Raw genomic sequence first — 15297 nt, forward strand, 5'->3', positions numbered from 1 at the left:
GTTTCTGTGAGATGAAATGAATGTGACACTAGTACAAATGGAAATTAATGGCTAGTAACACTAAATACTAATAGACAAATATGATTTGAAATTAATATCAAATGTTGACCATTCTTATATTTTGCTTCACCTTTTTGTAATTTGAGTTTTCCTCTACTAAGATTCAAAATTTGCATACAAATACTGATTCTGCAAAGATAGCATGGTGAATTTTATGCACAAGTTGTTCTGTGGAAAATAATGGAGCTACTCGTGTTTAAAGTTAAGTGCTTGCTTCAGTCTTCGCAAAACTAGGACATAAAAATGGCCAACTTTGTTTTGGCCATGAATTTAATGCAACATCAGCAGCACTCAAAGCTAAAAATCTAATGTCTCTATCTGTCCTCCTTTCATTCCTTCTTCCACTTGTGATGATGATTTTCTATTGAGCTTTCTCGACCCCAGATTGAATATGATAGTAGCAGGCTATAAAGTGAACATCAAAAAGTGAACTGTCTTCTTCTTCTTGATATAATAGCAATTTTTTTTAACACTAGTCGCTGAAAGCATAATGGATGTGGCAATTAGACAAAGTAATCCACCATTGTGTAGTCTCTCTCATACAACCAATGAAATTATTGAACACAAATTAGCTGTAAAGTAAGGGTGGTAATTGGTTGAGTTACCTATGATATCACAATGGTCTCGGACTCTTGGCATAGAATGTATTCCTGCCTTACTGTAGCCATACACTGCAGAGGTGTAATTCGTGAAATCAGAATGGCTGAGAACTTAAAAAATAGGATGGCAGGGAACCACAAGTCCCAGTGATGTTTGAACCTGATGATATTCTGAACAAAAAGAGCCCTCCACCATGCTTGGGGCTGTTTTCACCACTTTACACTGACTCAATAGACACTCTAGGATTCAGAATGACACATAGATGGGCAACATATCTGGAATCTTATTACAGAGCTAGTTAACATCAGATATGACCCATCCTGTTATTGAGTATTCCATTCTATAAAGCTCTTTATGAAGGTAGGTTTATTATAACTACATGACAGATGGGGAAAGTGAGGAATTGAACAGTGAGGTGCATTGATCAGTGGCTCAGTGGCAGGACTAGGAATAGACTCCAGGAAGCTTGATTCCTAATCAGGAACATACCTCTTACTACTTTACACAGAAAGTGTATCCATTCCTTTACCCTCTGTGATGAAAGTTAGCATTATTCTTGATCTGCCACATTGCAATTGAGATCTGAATTTTTTTCTTCTTTGCCTTTAAGTAGGCAGATTCCTACTGATATCCTGATGCATCCTAACATAGGTGATTCTTTTTCTGACCCACTGCTGCAAATGGAACACAGGTCTCCACTGGACTTTCCTATAACAATGACCAGGCCTTTGTTCTGACTGGTAGCAGGTAATTGAAGACGCAGGGATGTGTGCAAATAGTTCCAAGGTGCACAAATCCTTTCCACTGGTAAACAAGGGATCTTCTCTGCCATTGTGGACTCTACAATTTCCTGCAAGGACTTTGTGCCCTCTTAAAGACAATGGGAAAGATTTTCAAATATGCCAAAGCACATATGAGAGAAGGGATGATCCAGTACTTATGGTGCTAGTCAGGGACTTGAGAGACCGCAGGATCCATTTCTGCTCTGCCACCAACTGTCTGTACCTAAATCACTTAGGTCCTTTTGTAAATTACACTAGAATCCTATCTGCATCTGTAGGCATCTCAAGTATCTGGTCATCTGTCCATTCTCCATCTGTTAATTGAGCATAATAGCACGACTCAACCTCACATCGGTGTTGTGAGGGTAACTACATGCAAGTGCTCACATACTACAGTGAGAAGATGGCCACACAAGAATCTTTGATAAAAGTTGAACTGATTTTCAATAGGACTTGCCCTCCTAAATCCCTTAAGTGCTTTTTAAAATCTCCCCCTATATAGCTTTGAGTTAAGGATGGTTGAGTTGTTAGGGTAATATTGAGTGAGATCTTCTATTGGGGCAAATTAGTGTAGCAATTGCAGTCACCGCTTGAGAATCTGGGCCATAGTTCCCTCAACGGTGAGGGGTTCCAAAACTAGAAGTTGGGTCTAATAATGAGGAATATCAAAGTAAAGTGCTGAAGTGAAAGATATCAAGAAAACAGGCATCGGTGACTTCATCCACTTATTTCTTTCTATTTCTGACTCTGCAGACCCTCAAGGGCCATATGGAGCAGGAGAATGACACCGGTGTCCAGGAGTTCATCTTGCTGGGATTCCCAACCATCTTGGAGCTACAGATACTGCTCTTTGTGATATTCCTGGTGGCCTATATGCTGACCCTTCTGGAGAATATGGTCATCATTGCCTTGATCCAGACAAACCATCACCTCCGCAACCCCATGTATTTCTTCCTCAGTCACCTCTCCTTCCTGGAATCCTGGTACATCTCAGTCACCATCCCCAAACTGCTGGTGAACTTCCTGGTGGAGAACAAGAGCATCTCCTTTGTGGGATGCATGACCCAACTCTACTTCTTGAGCTCCCTCTTATGCACTGAGTGTGTCCTGCTGGCTTCCATGGCCTATGACCGCTATGTGGCCATCTGCAACCCGTTGCGTTACCCAGCCATCATGACCCACCAGTTCTGCCTGCAGCTAGCAGCTGTCTCCTGGGTAAGTGGCTTCTCCATCTCCCTGGTCAAGGTGTCGTTCATCTCGCAACTGACATTTTGCAGCCCAGGGATCATCAACCATTTCTTCTGTGACATCTCCCCAGTGCTGAACCTGGCCTGCACCGACATGTCACTGGCAGAGACTGTGGACTTTGCGCTAGCCTTGATCATCTTGATGGTCCCGCTCTCTGTGACCATTGTATCCTACCTGTGCATCATTGCCACCATCTTGCACCTCCCCACTGTCCAAGGGAGGAAGAAATCCTTCTCCACCTGCGCCTCCCACCTCACTGTGGTCATCATCTTCTTCTCAACCTCCCTCTTCATGTATGCCCGGCCCAAGAAGATCCACCCTTTTAACTTGAACAAGCTGGTGTCAGTCATGTACACTATTGTCACCCCCATGCTGAACCCCTTCATCTACTGCCTGAGAAACCAAGAAGTGAAGGGGGCACTAAGGAAAGCTTTCTGTGGTGTGATTGCTGTCCACCGGGCCTCTGTTACAGACACAGCCCTCCAAAGGGACAGAGAGTTCCATGCTGGTGGAATATGAGCAGCATCCTCCTTATGGCATGTAAGGCCAGGATGGATAGAGATCCTTTTTATTGATACAAGCTGAGAGCTGGAAAGACTGAGAGAACCACATGTCAGTCTCTCTCCAGGAACCTCAGTAAATAATCTCATTTCTGTTTTGTATATCCAAACTCTGTCTGTCCTCTACCCACAAGGAATGCTAGTGAGACCAGGGAAAAGACGTGGCTGGCGGGGGTGGGGGGGATTTCAATAAGGATTGGATGATCCCTGGAATTCAAGATGTGTTCAGATCTGGTGTTCCAATTCCCATCAGTCTCTGGTGTCTATCGTCTGGAGCAGTTGGGAAATTGGGACACAGACTGTTCAGTCAGTTCTCCCAAGAGAATGGGTAGGAGACCACTCTCTTGGTACAAGGCAGGAGAGAGCACTAGAATGACCCACAAGGACAATGATGCTTCATGAGCCCTAGGGAAGCAAACTAAGGAAGCTAAAAGATCATTTCCATTTTCTGTGGAACAAGTCTTGGGGACGTTCGTTATTTTGTACTCATGCAAATTCCACTATAGCTGTCTTGAATAACAGTTGAATAAAAATTGAGTTAGGAGTTGTGTACCTTTCAGGTCAGCATGGATTTCATTCCAGAAGGCAATTTTAAAAAGCCAGCCATTGATATTTTACCACTGAATATTTCAGTTTTAAGAATACCACATTGTCTGATAGAAGAATGGCTAGCATGAATAATTTTGACCAGGTCTAATGGCTGCACAGTTAGGGTTCTTAGATGTTGTAAAGATGGGAAAAATGTTATGGAAGTAGCATAGGTAAATAGACCACTGACAGAGTTAGACTTTATTGTTAAAGAAAGTGGTTCTTTGATCCTGTACTCCACCTAGCACTCTCACTAATCAACGCTATTCCTACTAGTTGAAGCTTAGTTTAGATCTCTATTAGAGTTTCCAGAAGACTTTTTTTCTCCAACAAATCTCAATACACACACACACACACACACACACACACACACACACACACACACACACACACACACAATCTCCTCTCTGCACCCTGTACAGCTACTTTTTGTCTTATTCCTTCCCAGCTACTACATAGCCCCTTTGGCTGGTGACTCATACCCACATGCTCAGGGTCTAACTGGTTGCCATATTTGGGAATGGGAAAGAATTTCCCCTAGGTTAAATTGAAAGAGACCATGGGGGATTTTCACCTTCCCCAGTAGCATTGGGCATGGTTCTGGTTTGAACTAGTGTAAATGGTGAATTCTCTGTAATTTGAAGTATTTAAATCAAGATTTGAGGACTTCTGTAGCTCAGCCAGATGCTCTCAGCCTGTTACAAGAGTGGATGGGTGAGGGTTTGTGGCCCATAATGTATACAAGGTCAGACTAAGTGATCATGATGATCCCTTCTGCCCGCGGAGTCTATGAGACTATTTTTATGCTCCCCATATGTAAATTCCCCTGTGATTAGATGTGTGGATGAGTTTATTTTAATCATTTTCTCTATAACTATTTTTGTGTCACCCTGGTCCCTTAAAGAAGGTTTCTGAACCAGACCAAGTGATTACAGAGGAGGTACTCATGATTAGATGATCTCTTTCTTAGAAACTGGTTCCCCTCCTATGAAAACTTTGGGGAATCCCAAGCTCAGAGTGTTGGTATAAAAAGCTTTACATCTTTATGGTCATTTTCTTGAATCCAGCACAGGGTGATAGCATTAATTGTGCTACTAAGCTGTAAGATGTTGAGTTGTTTGGTCTCTGCTGGGAAAAAAATAGGATTGTACATTTGAGTATAGAAACGTGATGAAATTCAGACTTCTGGGGAAACATTTTTTTTTTTTAGTCTTAATTCCTTATGTCCTTGAGTGTCCATTATTTTGGGGAAAATTCTAAGTCCTGTGTTAAAAAGGCTGTCAGACTAGCTGATCACAATGACTTTGGGATCTAAGAATCTATAACTGTGTGAAATTTATACAGGACTAGATAAACAAAATATCAGCTTTATGTTTGTTTTCTTGTTTGTTTTGTTTTTCTTTTTATATCCTAGACCCTTGTGCAGGAAATGCTTAGAAAAATAACCTCATTGTAACCAGTGCCAAAGCCTCTGCAGATAAACTGGAACAATAGGTCTGAGAATAGAGAATGTGCCCCTGGTATACCAGAGACAGTGCCATCTTTCTGCATCGACAGAGAACCTGAGCGAATAGTTCTGAGATGGAAAACTGCCCTGTATCTCTCAATGGGATGTTATCTCCAAGTCCCACTGGTTTGAGGGCCCGACTGTTAGAGGGCTTTCCCTTCACCTCTTCCCCTGTTCTTGTCAAGCAGACAGAAAGCAGAAGACCAGAAGTCCAAAGTGCAGGCAATGGGATATTTGGTTAGTTTCAAGCAAGCATATTCATATCTCTGATGGCACAGAGCCTTTGCTCATGTCCCTGTTCCTTATTCTCACCTCCTCCTTCTTAGCAGGCCCAAATATACCTACAGTGCACGCCCGCAGTCACATCCCTTACAATTTATGGTCAAGTTCCATTTTGGATGGTCATGAATATGTGGTCTTGGTACCGTCTCTTTTGTATCTCATGGGAGGGGCAAAGAGTGAGGTTGTGTACTGGCCAAGACCAGGTTTTTGTTTGGCTTTTAGTGTTTCTCATGACTCCCCTCAACTCCCTTGGCTCTCCTAACTGGTTGCTTGACCCTGGCTTGAGAAAGGAACCAGGCAACCTTACAGTGTATGCTTGTATATATTACACTTCCACCATACCCTGTAACAGTATAAACTCTATCTCTTCTCATTATAGTAAGAAATCCATCTGGCTGGGCAGAAGCAACATACAGTGTCTTTGTTTTTTGTTCACACATATTAGTAAGGATATAAGAGTATCAAAAATCAAACCCAAAATTCTATCTCAGGCTAACAAACAGGCCTATATACTAACACCCACCAACACCATCCTGTGTGTGGCAGGAGAGGAACCGTGTTGGTTCAGCCAGACAGCAACAGATGATATGTTTAGCCACCAGGAAAAACTAGCCTGCAGGGGAGAAAATAGGCTTGAGGCACGTGGACTACAGTTCCCAGGATGCAACAGGGCAGCATAGGTGGACACAGGCGAATGTTTAGCTGTCCTGAAATGAAACGTTTCGATTTGATTTGACAAATCAAAATAGTTTGATCTGATTTTCCCAAGAGAAGAATGAGAAGGAAAAAAGTGAGCAAAATCTAAATTTTCTGACAGAAAATTTTGATTTTGCAGAAATTGCATTTCCTGTCAAATAAATATTTGCATTGAAAAGTCCTAACCAGTTCTACTCACAACCAAAGATGGTTTTCCACTAACTTAAATGACAGAGGCTAGGACTAGGATTTTCAAAGTTACCCAAGAGGGCTAGGTGCCCATTTCAATGGATAATGGGCACTTAAATCCCATTGGCTCCTTTGAAAATTTTTGCCGGCACTGTGTCTGGTATAACAGGGACAAGCCCTCTCCATCAGACCTATTGATTCAGTTCCTCTTCAGATATCCAGCACCTGTTCCACATGCAGCTGGTTGCTCTTCTCAAACCATGTCTCTCTGGGGTTACCAACACAGAAACTCCTGAGTTCCTAATCTCCTTTCTCATCCCCAGAGTCCCAGCTCCACATCCCCTTTTCCACTGCAATAGAGTAGCCCTAGAAGGAGGCAGGAAGCAGGACATGGATGGGGATGTTAAGAGAAGCCAATGCACATTCTATTAGTGTATTAATAGACAGACTAATAGATGTCTTAGTGCAATGGCCCCTGGAGATTAGCTCCTGGCAGGATGTGAATCCCATCCATCAGCCAACCCTGCCAAGTAGCAGTAAAGGTAGGAATTCACTTACTGAAAACAGACAATTCATCTCTATACTTAGATTTATTTTTCAGATGGTACATTCTGAAGTCAATAAATTAGAATTGCAGATTAATAACCTGGGATTTTCATGATAAATCTGCATAGTAAATTTGATCTGGCAAGACATAATGCACCAAAATCTCCTGAAGTCAAGGTGATGTTATTTTCAAAGAGTGCTGTAGCAATGGGCTGAAAGTGTGTTTTTCATTTCACAACCAAATCAAAAAGGGAAATGTTATTAGTTACTAAATTTATTGCGTTGTAAAATGTAGAGCAAATGAGCCTGATTATCCGTCAAATTACACACACTTTAGGACAGTGTAAATGCATTTACTTCAGTGGAGTGACTTCTAATTTACATCAAGGTGAATGAGAGGAAAATCAGACCCACTGATTTGCATGTAGCTCCTAATGATTTACACCTGGATCAGTGAATGCTCCTGGTTTGCACAACTATGGCTGAGATTTGAATCAAAACAACTTGCTTTATTGAGCTCTGTTTCAGACAATTCTGAAGCAATTATGAAGCACATAGAGGAGAGAAAGTGACCAGGAACAGTCAGCATCGATTTTCCAAGGGCAAGTCATGCCTGACTAACCTAATTGCCTTCTATGATGAGATAACTGGGTCTGCGGATGAGGGGAAAGCAGTGGATGTGTTATTCCTTGACTTTAGCAAAGCTTTTGATGCAGTCTCCCACAGTATTCTTGCTGGCAAGTTAAAGAAGTATAGGCTGGATGAATGGAATATAAGGTGGACAGAAAGTCGGTACCAGGCAAAGTAGTCGAAACAATAGTTAAGAATAAAATTATCAGACACATAGAAAAACAAACTGTTGAGCAATAGTCAACATGGTTTCTGTAAAGAGAAATTGTGTCTTACTAATCTATTAGAGTTCTTTGAAGGGGTTAAACAAACATGTGGACAAGGGGGATCCAGTGGACGTAGTGTACTTAGATTTCCAGAAAGTCTTTGATAAGGTTCCTCACCAAAGGCTCTTATGTAAATTAAGCTGTAATGGGATAAAAGGGAAGATCCTTTCATGGATTGAGAACTGGTTAAAAGACAGGGAACAAAGGGCAGGAATTAATGGTAAATTCTCAGAATGGAGAGAGGTAACTAGTGGTGTTCCCCAAGGGTCAGTCCTAGGCCCAGTCCTACTCAACTGATTCATAAATGATCTGGAAAAAGGGGTAAACAGTGAAGTGGCAAAAAAGCAAACAGAATGTTAGGAATCATTAAAAAGGGGATAGAGAGTAAGACTGAGAATATATTATTGCCCTTATATAAATCAGTGGTATGCCCACATCTTGAACCTGCATACAGATGTGGTCTCCTCATCTCAAAAAAGATACACTGGCACTAGAAAAGGTTCAGAAAAAGGCAACTGAAATTATTAGGGGTTTGGAGAGGGTCCCATATGAGGAAAATTAAAGAGGCTAGGACTCTTCAGCTTGGAAAAGAGGAGGCTAAGGGGGGATATGATAGAGGTATATAAAATCATGAGTGATGTCGAGCAAGTGGATAAGGAAAAGTGATTTACTTATTCCCATAATACAAGAACTAGGGGACACCAAATGAAATTAATAGGCAGCGGATTTAAAACAAATAAAAGGAAGTTCTTCTTCACGCAGCACACACAGTCTACTTGTGGAACTCCTTGCTTGAGGAGGTTGTGAAGGCTAGGGACTATAACAATGTTTAAAAGAGAACTGGATAAATTCATAGTGGTTAAGTCCATAAATGGTGATTAGCCATGATGGGTAAGGAATGGTGTCCCTAGTCTCTGTCTGTCAGAGGATGGAGATGGATGCAGGACCTCCCAGAGGATTCAGGGGGACAAGGAAAAATCAATTTTGGGGGCCCCTTCCATAAAAAAATTGCAATACTACGCAATACTATATTCTCATGGGGGGCCCGCTGCTGGGCCTGGCGCTAATTGCCCCACTTGCTCCCCCCCGCCACAGGCAGCCCTGGGAAAAATAAACCTTCTGCATCTAGGCACAAACTGAGTTTTGAGAAAACTTCTTTACAAGGTATCACCAGTTCTCAGCATCAGCTAGTGCTAAAAGGATTAGACAAATATTTTCCATCAAAACTTCTTCTGGATCGAAAACTAGGGGTTTTTAAAAAGCAGAAAAAAAATCACGGACAATGCCTGCTTTTCTTCAAAATTTGTTGCTGTTTTTTTAATTGAAAAGCTGAAATTTTAGTCTGCCAAAACCTGAAGATTGTTTGGGGTTTAAGAAGTGTGTGGCCAAATATTTGCTGCTTGCTGTGTTTGATTGTTTAAAGAAAAAATAAAATTCTGCTTTAAAAAAAAATCCAAAACTTCTGAACCACCTCAGATTGTGACCAAACCCCTGAGGTTATCCAGTCAGAGATTTTTCCAGGTTTCTGATACTCTGCTGGCTTCCTTGACTCATATCTGTCTCCATAACTATGGGTTCATTTAGGGTAGAACAAAAGAACAGCCATACTGGGTCAAACCAAAGGTCCGTCCAGCTCAGTATCCTGTCTACTGACAATGGCCAATGCCAGGTGCCCCAGAGGGAGTGAACCTAACAGGTAATGATCAAGTGATCTCTCTCCTGCCATCCATCTCCATCCTCTGACAAACAGAGGCTAGGGACGCCATTCCTTACCCATCGAGGCTAATAACCATTAATGCACGTAACCACCATGCATTTATCTGTTTCCTAAAGACTGGCTCCATGGGGTCCCTCAAAAACTGGAGATGGTTACTGTGGGTTTGTCTTTAGTATAGCTTATGTACATACTCCATGAACTGAGCATTTGAGCTTGGTCCAGAATCTGGGATGAGCCTATATTGTGAAAACTGAAATGCTCAAAATAGCACATGCATGTGAATGGAGATAGGGTGCTTAAATTAAATTAACCCAGGGGTTCTCAGACTGAGGGTCGGGACCCCTCAGGGGGTCACGAGGTTATTACTGGGGGTCACAAGCTGTCAGCCTCCACCTCAAACCCCACTTTGCCTCCAACATTTATAATAGTGTTAAATATATATAAAAAAGTGTTTTCAATTTATAAGGGGGGGTTGCACTCAGAGGTTTGCTATGTGAAAGGGTCACCAGGACAAAAGTTTGAGAACCACTGTATTAACCCCTCTGAGGCTGCTGGGAATGCAGGGGAGGGGGGTCTCCCTTGGTAGGGTTGGGAAGGATATTGCTCTTCTCTTGTGATCCCTCCCCCAGTGGCTAATTTTAAATGAAGCTACCCTTCCCTGACATGAATCTCCCTATGGCACTGAAATTAAATATAGACTATAATTTGGCATTTGAGAAGTGAAAGGGATGGTAGCCCTAATGGAAAAGCTAACAGCTTGGCTCTTCTGCAAGCCTCAAACTGCTGAATGAGCTTTGGGGTAGGGAAGGCTGTGCCTCCCAAAAAGCCTGGTCCTGCCCCCTAGCCAACCCCCACCCACTTCCTGCCCCTGACTGCCTGTCCTCCCTCAGAATCCCCAACCCATCCTCCTCCTTGTCCCCTCAGTGTCCCCCAGAAACCCCCACCACCCCAGGACCCCACCCATGCTCCCTGTCTGCCCCAACACCTATCCACTCCCCAACTTGCTAAGTCCTGACAGACCCCCAGAATACTCACCATCCAACGACCCCTCCAGTTCCCTGTCCCCTGACCAACCCTCCAACCTCTGCCCCCTCCCTTCCCCTGACTGTCCCCAGGACTCCCTGCACCTTAGCCAACCCACTCAGAGCCACATGTTAGATGGAGGAGCCACTCGGCCTGGAGCTCGCAGCCCCGCACCCTTACCACATGACTCTGAGTGGGGCCAAGCTCAGGGGCCCTGCTGCAGCTGTTCCGGGATGTTGCTGGATGGGCTGAGGCTCTGGGAGAGGGGCAGAGGCAGGGTCGTGGAGGGAGCCTCAGCCATTCTCGTTGGGGCCCCTGTGGAACCTGGTGCCTGGGGCAAATTGCCCCACTTCCCCCCCACCTTCTGGGAAGCCCTGCATGGATGGCAGGAGAGAGATCACTTGAGCATTGCCTGTTAGGTTCATTCCCTCTGGGGCAACCAGCATTGGCCACTGTCAGTAGACAGGATAATGGGGTAGATGGACCTTTGGTCTGACCTGGAATGGCTATTCTTATGTTGATCATCGGGCTCAACAGGTAGTGATCAATGGTTCCATATCTAGTTGGCAGCCAGTTTCAAGCGTAGTGCCCCAAGAGTCGGTCCTGGGACCGGTTTTGTTCAATATCTTCATTAATGATCTAGGGGATGGCATGGACTGCACCCTCAGCAAGTTTGCAGATGACACTAAACTGGGAGGAGTGGTAGGGTAGGGACAGGATACAGGGGACCCAGACAAATTAGAGGATTGGGCCAAAAGAAACCTGATGAGGTTCAACAAGGACAAGCGCAGAGTCCTGCACTTAGGACGGAAGAATCCCATTCACTGTTACAGACTAGGGGCCGAATGTCTAGGAAGCAGTTCTGCAGAAAAGGACCTAGGGGTTACAGTAGACGAGAAGCTGGATATGAGTCAACAGTGTGCCCTTGTTGCCAAGAAGGCTAACAGCATTTTGGACTGTGTAAGTAGGGGCATTGTCATCAGATTGAGGGACATGATCATTCCCCTCTATTCAACATTGGTGAGGCCTCATCTGGAGTACTGTGTCCAGTTTTGGGGCCCAATCTACAAGAAAGATGTGGAAAAGTTGGAAAGAGTCCAGCAGAGGGCAACAAAAATTATTAATGGGATGGAGCACATGACCTACAAGGATAGGCGGAGGGACCTGGGATTGTTTAGTCTGCGGAAGAGAAGAATGAGGGGGGATTTGATAGCTGCTTTCAACTACCTGAAAGAGGATTCCAAAGAAGATGGATCTAGGCTGTTCTCAGTGGTACCTGATGACAGAACAAGGAGTAACGGTCTGAAGTTGCAGTGAGGGAGTGTAAACAAGCAGACTCACCCCTGTGGCACCTCCTGCCAGTTACTTCCAGGAATTAGCTCATTGCAGCTCCGGAGCACCCTCTACAGGCAATGATCTACCTGTCCTCTGGCTCCCATGTCCTTCCCTGGACCCTGGGCAGCACCTCAGGCACTAACCTCTCAGTCTTAGGGTCTCTCCTCCCCAGGGGAACCCCCACTTACTATCCCCAACTTGTCTCAGTATCAGGCTACTGCCAGTCATTGTCTAGTCCCACACCCTGGGCAGACTGCAGTATCAGCCTACTCATCACTGTCAAAGTTGGGTTTGGACCTGCTCCTTGGTCTATTCTTGGGCTGCCCTCTGCAATCCCCAGTACCTTTCAGCCCAATGCTAGGCCACAGCCTGGGGCTTTCCAGGCTGGAGCTCCCTGGCTCCTCAGCCTTGCTTCACTTTAGTACTCTGTGTCTAGCTCCCTGCAGCCAGGCCCTTCTCCCTCCACAAGCAGAGGAAGACTCCTCTCACCCCTGGCTTCTATGCCTTTCCTACAAGGCCCTGTTGCTCAGCTTGGGGCGTGGCCCCAGCTACAGCCACTTCCCCAATCAGCTTAGCCTAACAGCTGCTTTTTCCAGCCACAGCCCCTTCCCAGGGCTGTTATTTAACCCTTCAAGGCAGGGGCAGGGGCAGGGGCAGGGGCAGGGGTTGGGGTTGGGGTCGGGATCGGGATCGGGGTCGGGTTCGGGGTATGCCATGCTACAGGGAGAGGGAGGTTTAGGTTGGATATTAGGAAAAACTTTGTCACTAGGAGGGTGGTGAAGCACTGGAATGGGTTACCTAGAATCTTCTTCCTTAGAGGTTTTTAAGGTCAGGCTTGACAAAGCCCTGGCTGGGATGATTTAGTTGGGAACTGGTCCTGCTTTGAGCAGGGAGTTGAACTAGATGATCTCCTGAGGTCCCTCCGAACCCTGATATTCTATGATTCCATGACATGACATAGGAGTACTATACATAGATGATCAAGGTTAGCATGGGATCTATCAGTTTCCTTGCCAGTTCACACATTGGTCATCATCACCAAACAGCTACTCTACCTAGGCATCAGTGATCACTAAAGAGCCAGATCTTGAGCTGGTGTAGATACACAGAGATCAGATTAGCTAAGGAAATTTATATTACCTAACAATTTGGATGGAGGTCATTCCTGTTATATGTATATGTAAACATGTAAATATATAGAGAGATACTTTATTGTCTTGAATATATTGTATGTTCAGTGTACTGGAACATTATAGAAACAAAGGAATTGCTATGCAGAAGAATCCTGTCTCCTATGATGGCCAGTATCAGCTGTTTCAAAGACAGGTGAATTGAATGATAAATCATGGAGAAAATGTATTCCTAACTCAGACAGGCAGTAGCTGACTAATATCCCAAAGCATGAAGCCCTATACATATCAAAGCCATTTTAAAATTCTGAAAATATATTGAAATGATATGAATATAAATAATATCCAGTAGCAATGAGTTCCACAGGTCATCTAGTCAGATAAGTGGAGAGGGAAGCAGAAAGAGAAATAAATAGATACTGTGGATCCCAAAGATTTTTTTATACTTGCTCCCAAACTAATCCCAATAAAAAATTAACATTTGCTCAAAATTTGTTGTTGTATTGTGAAATAGTTTGATCCAATTGGTTTCATCTGTATGTTCAAAGACAATGTTCATTTTTTGAAACATTTCTTGCTCATAGTCCTTCTCAAAGCATTTTTCACATCCTTGTTCCTGAGGCTGTAGATGAAAGGATTCAACATGGGAGCAAATAGGATATAAAAGATGGACACCACTTTCCTTGGGTACAGAAAAGCTACCCTAGTGAGCTGGGCATACATCAAAGCAGTGGACACATAAAATAAAGCCACAACCACCAGGTGGGAGGTGCAGGTGGAGAAGGCTCTGTGTCTGCCCTCAGCAGAATGAATCCTGAGGATGGTGGAGATGATATAGACATAGGAGACAAGCGTAATCAGTGCAGTGCTCACTATAATGAGACCGCATACGGTAAACATCACAAAGTTATTGACGAACGTGTCACTGCAGGAGAGACTAATCAGGGGAGGGCCATCGCAGAAGAAATGATCCATCTCATTAGACCCACAAAAGAGTAGCGTAAAAGTGAAGCCTGTTTGCACCATGGAGTTCACACAGCCACAGATATATGATCCCACCACCAGCCAAATACAAACCCACTTGGACATGGTGATGGGATACCGGAGCGGGTTGCGGATGGTGGAGTATCGATCGTACACCATGGCTGCCAGGAGGAACCCTTCGGTGGTGAGGAAAAAAGTGACAAAGAAGAATTGGGTGGCACATCCATTGTAGGAAATGGCTTTGCTCCCTGATAGGAAGCTCACCATCGCTCTGGGGGCAATGGATGAGGAGTTGCCAAGATCTCAGAGTGACAAGTTCATGAGGAAAAAGTACATGGGGGTGTGAAGCTGAGAATCAGTTCCAATGATGAGGACCAGGATGGTGTTTCCCAGCATGGTTATTATGTAAATCACCAGGAACATCACAAAGGGGAACATCTCCATCCACAGACCTCTTCCAAACCCCAACAGGATGAATTCTGTCTCTGCTGTGTGGCTCCCTGCTCTTACTGGCTCAGTAGCTTTAGAAAAATAGAACAAGATAAAAGTTAAAAAAGAGTCAAATATAAAAGATATGTTGAAGTTTCTCCTAATATCTGTTGAAATCAATGGAGGTTAGTCACCTAGATGCTTTGGAAAATCCCACTAGGTGCCTAAATACCTTTAAAAATTTGACCTCAGGATTTTTTCTTTTTCTTTGTTTTTTTTTTGAAGATTTTACTTTGAATCGCAAACGAATCAACCTTCCCCTGGTTGAAGACTCTTCTTGGCTGATGAAGACATGGGCAAAATCCCCCATGCGCAATACCACTCATTCATAAAAACGATTGTAAAAATAGGCTTTTTTACACAGATGAGTCTATTCCTTTCCATCTGCAAATCACTGTGTATAGATAGATAGACAGATAGATATGATTTATGTAATCAACATTTCTGCTCTTGAGAGACTGCAGTGGTTCTAGTTGACACTTTAACATCTGTACGTAATATCCTTCCTCTCGGACACTCAGTGGGAGTTTTGCTTGAGTACTGACAGAGCAAAATCTGAGTAAGAATGTTCCATAAATAACCTTGTAAGTACATGTAGTCATGGTTCATCACCCTCGATGTGAATCTCCTCCATCAGAGAGATGGTAGTTGGGCTCTGGTCACTG

At 43.8% G+C, this 15297-nt stretch overlaps 1 protein-coding gene and 1 pseudogene across 1 annotated transcript; one reads left to right on the plus strand and one right to left on the minus strand.

Annotated features, from left to right (window-relative positions):
* Positions 1-809: 809 nt before the first annotated feature.
* Positions 810-3209, plus strand: LOC127030790 (olfactory receptor 6B1-like). Its single transcript, XM_050917526.1, has 2 exons — positions 810-926; positions 2196-3209. The coding sequence occupies exons 1-2, from the start codon at positions 810-812 to the stop codon at positions 3207-3209; spliced, it is 1131 nt and encodes a 376-aa protein (XP_050773483.1).
* A 10505-nt stretch (positions 3210-13714) lies between these two features.
* Positions 13715-14659, minus strand: LOC127031338 (olfactory receptor 12-like; annotated as a pseudogene).
* Positions 14660-15297: the final 638 nt, after the last annotated feature.

Source organism: Gopherus flavomarginatus, chromosome 11, assembly GCF_025201925.1.
Source record: "Gopherus flavomarginatus isolate rGopFla2 chromosome 11, rGopFla2.mat.asm, whole genome shotgun sequence".
In the NCBI taxonomy this organism is placed as follows: Eukaryota; Metazoa; Chordata; order Testudines; family Testudinidae; genus Gopherus; species Gopherus flavomarginatus.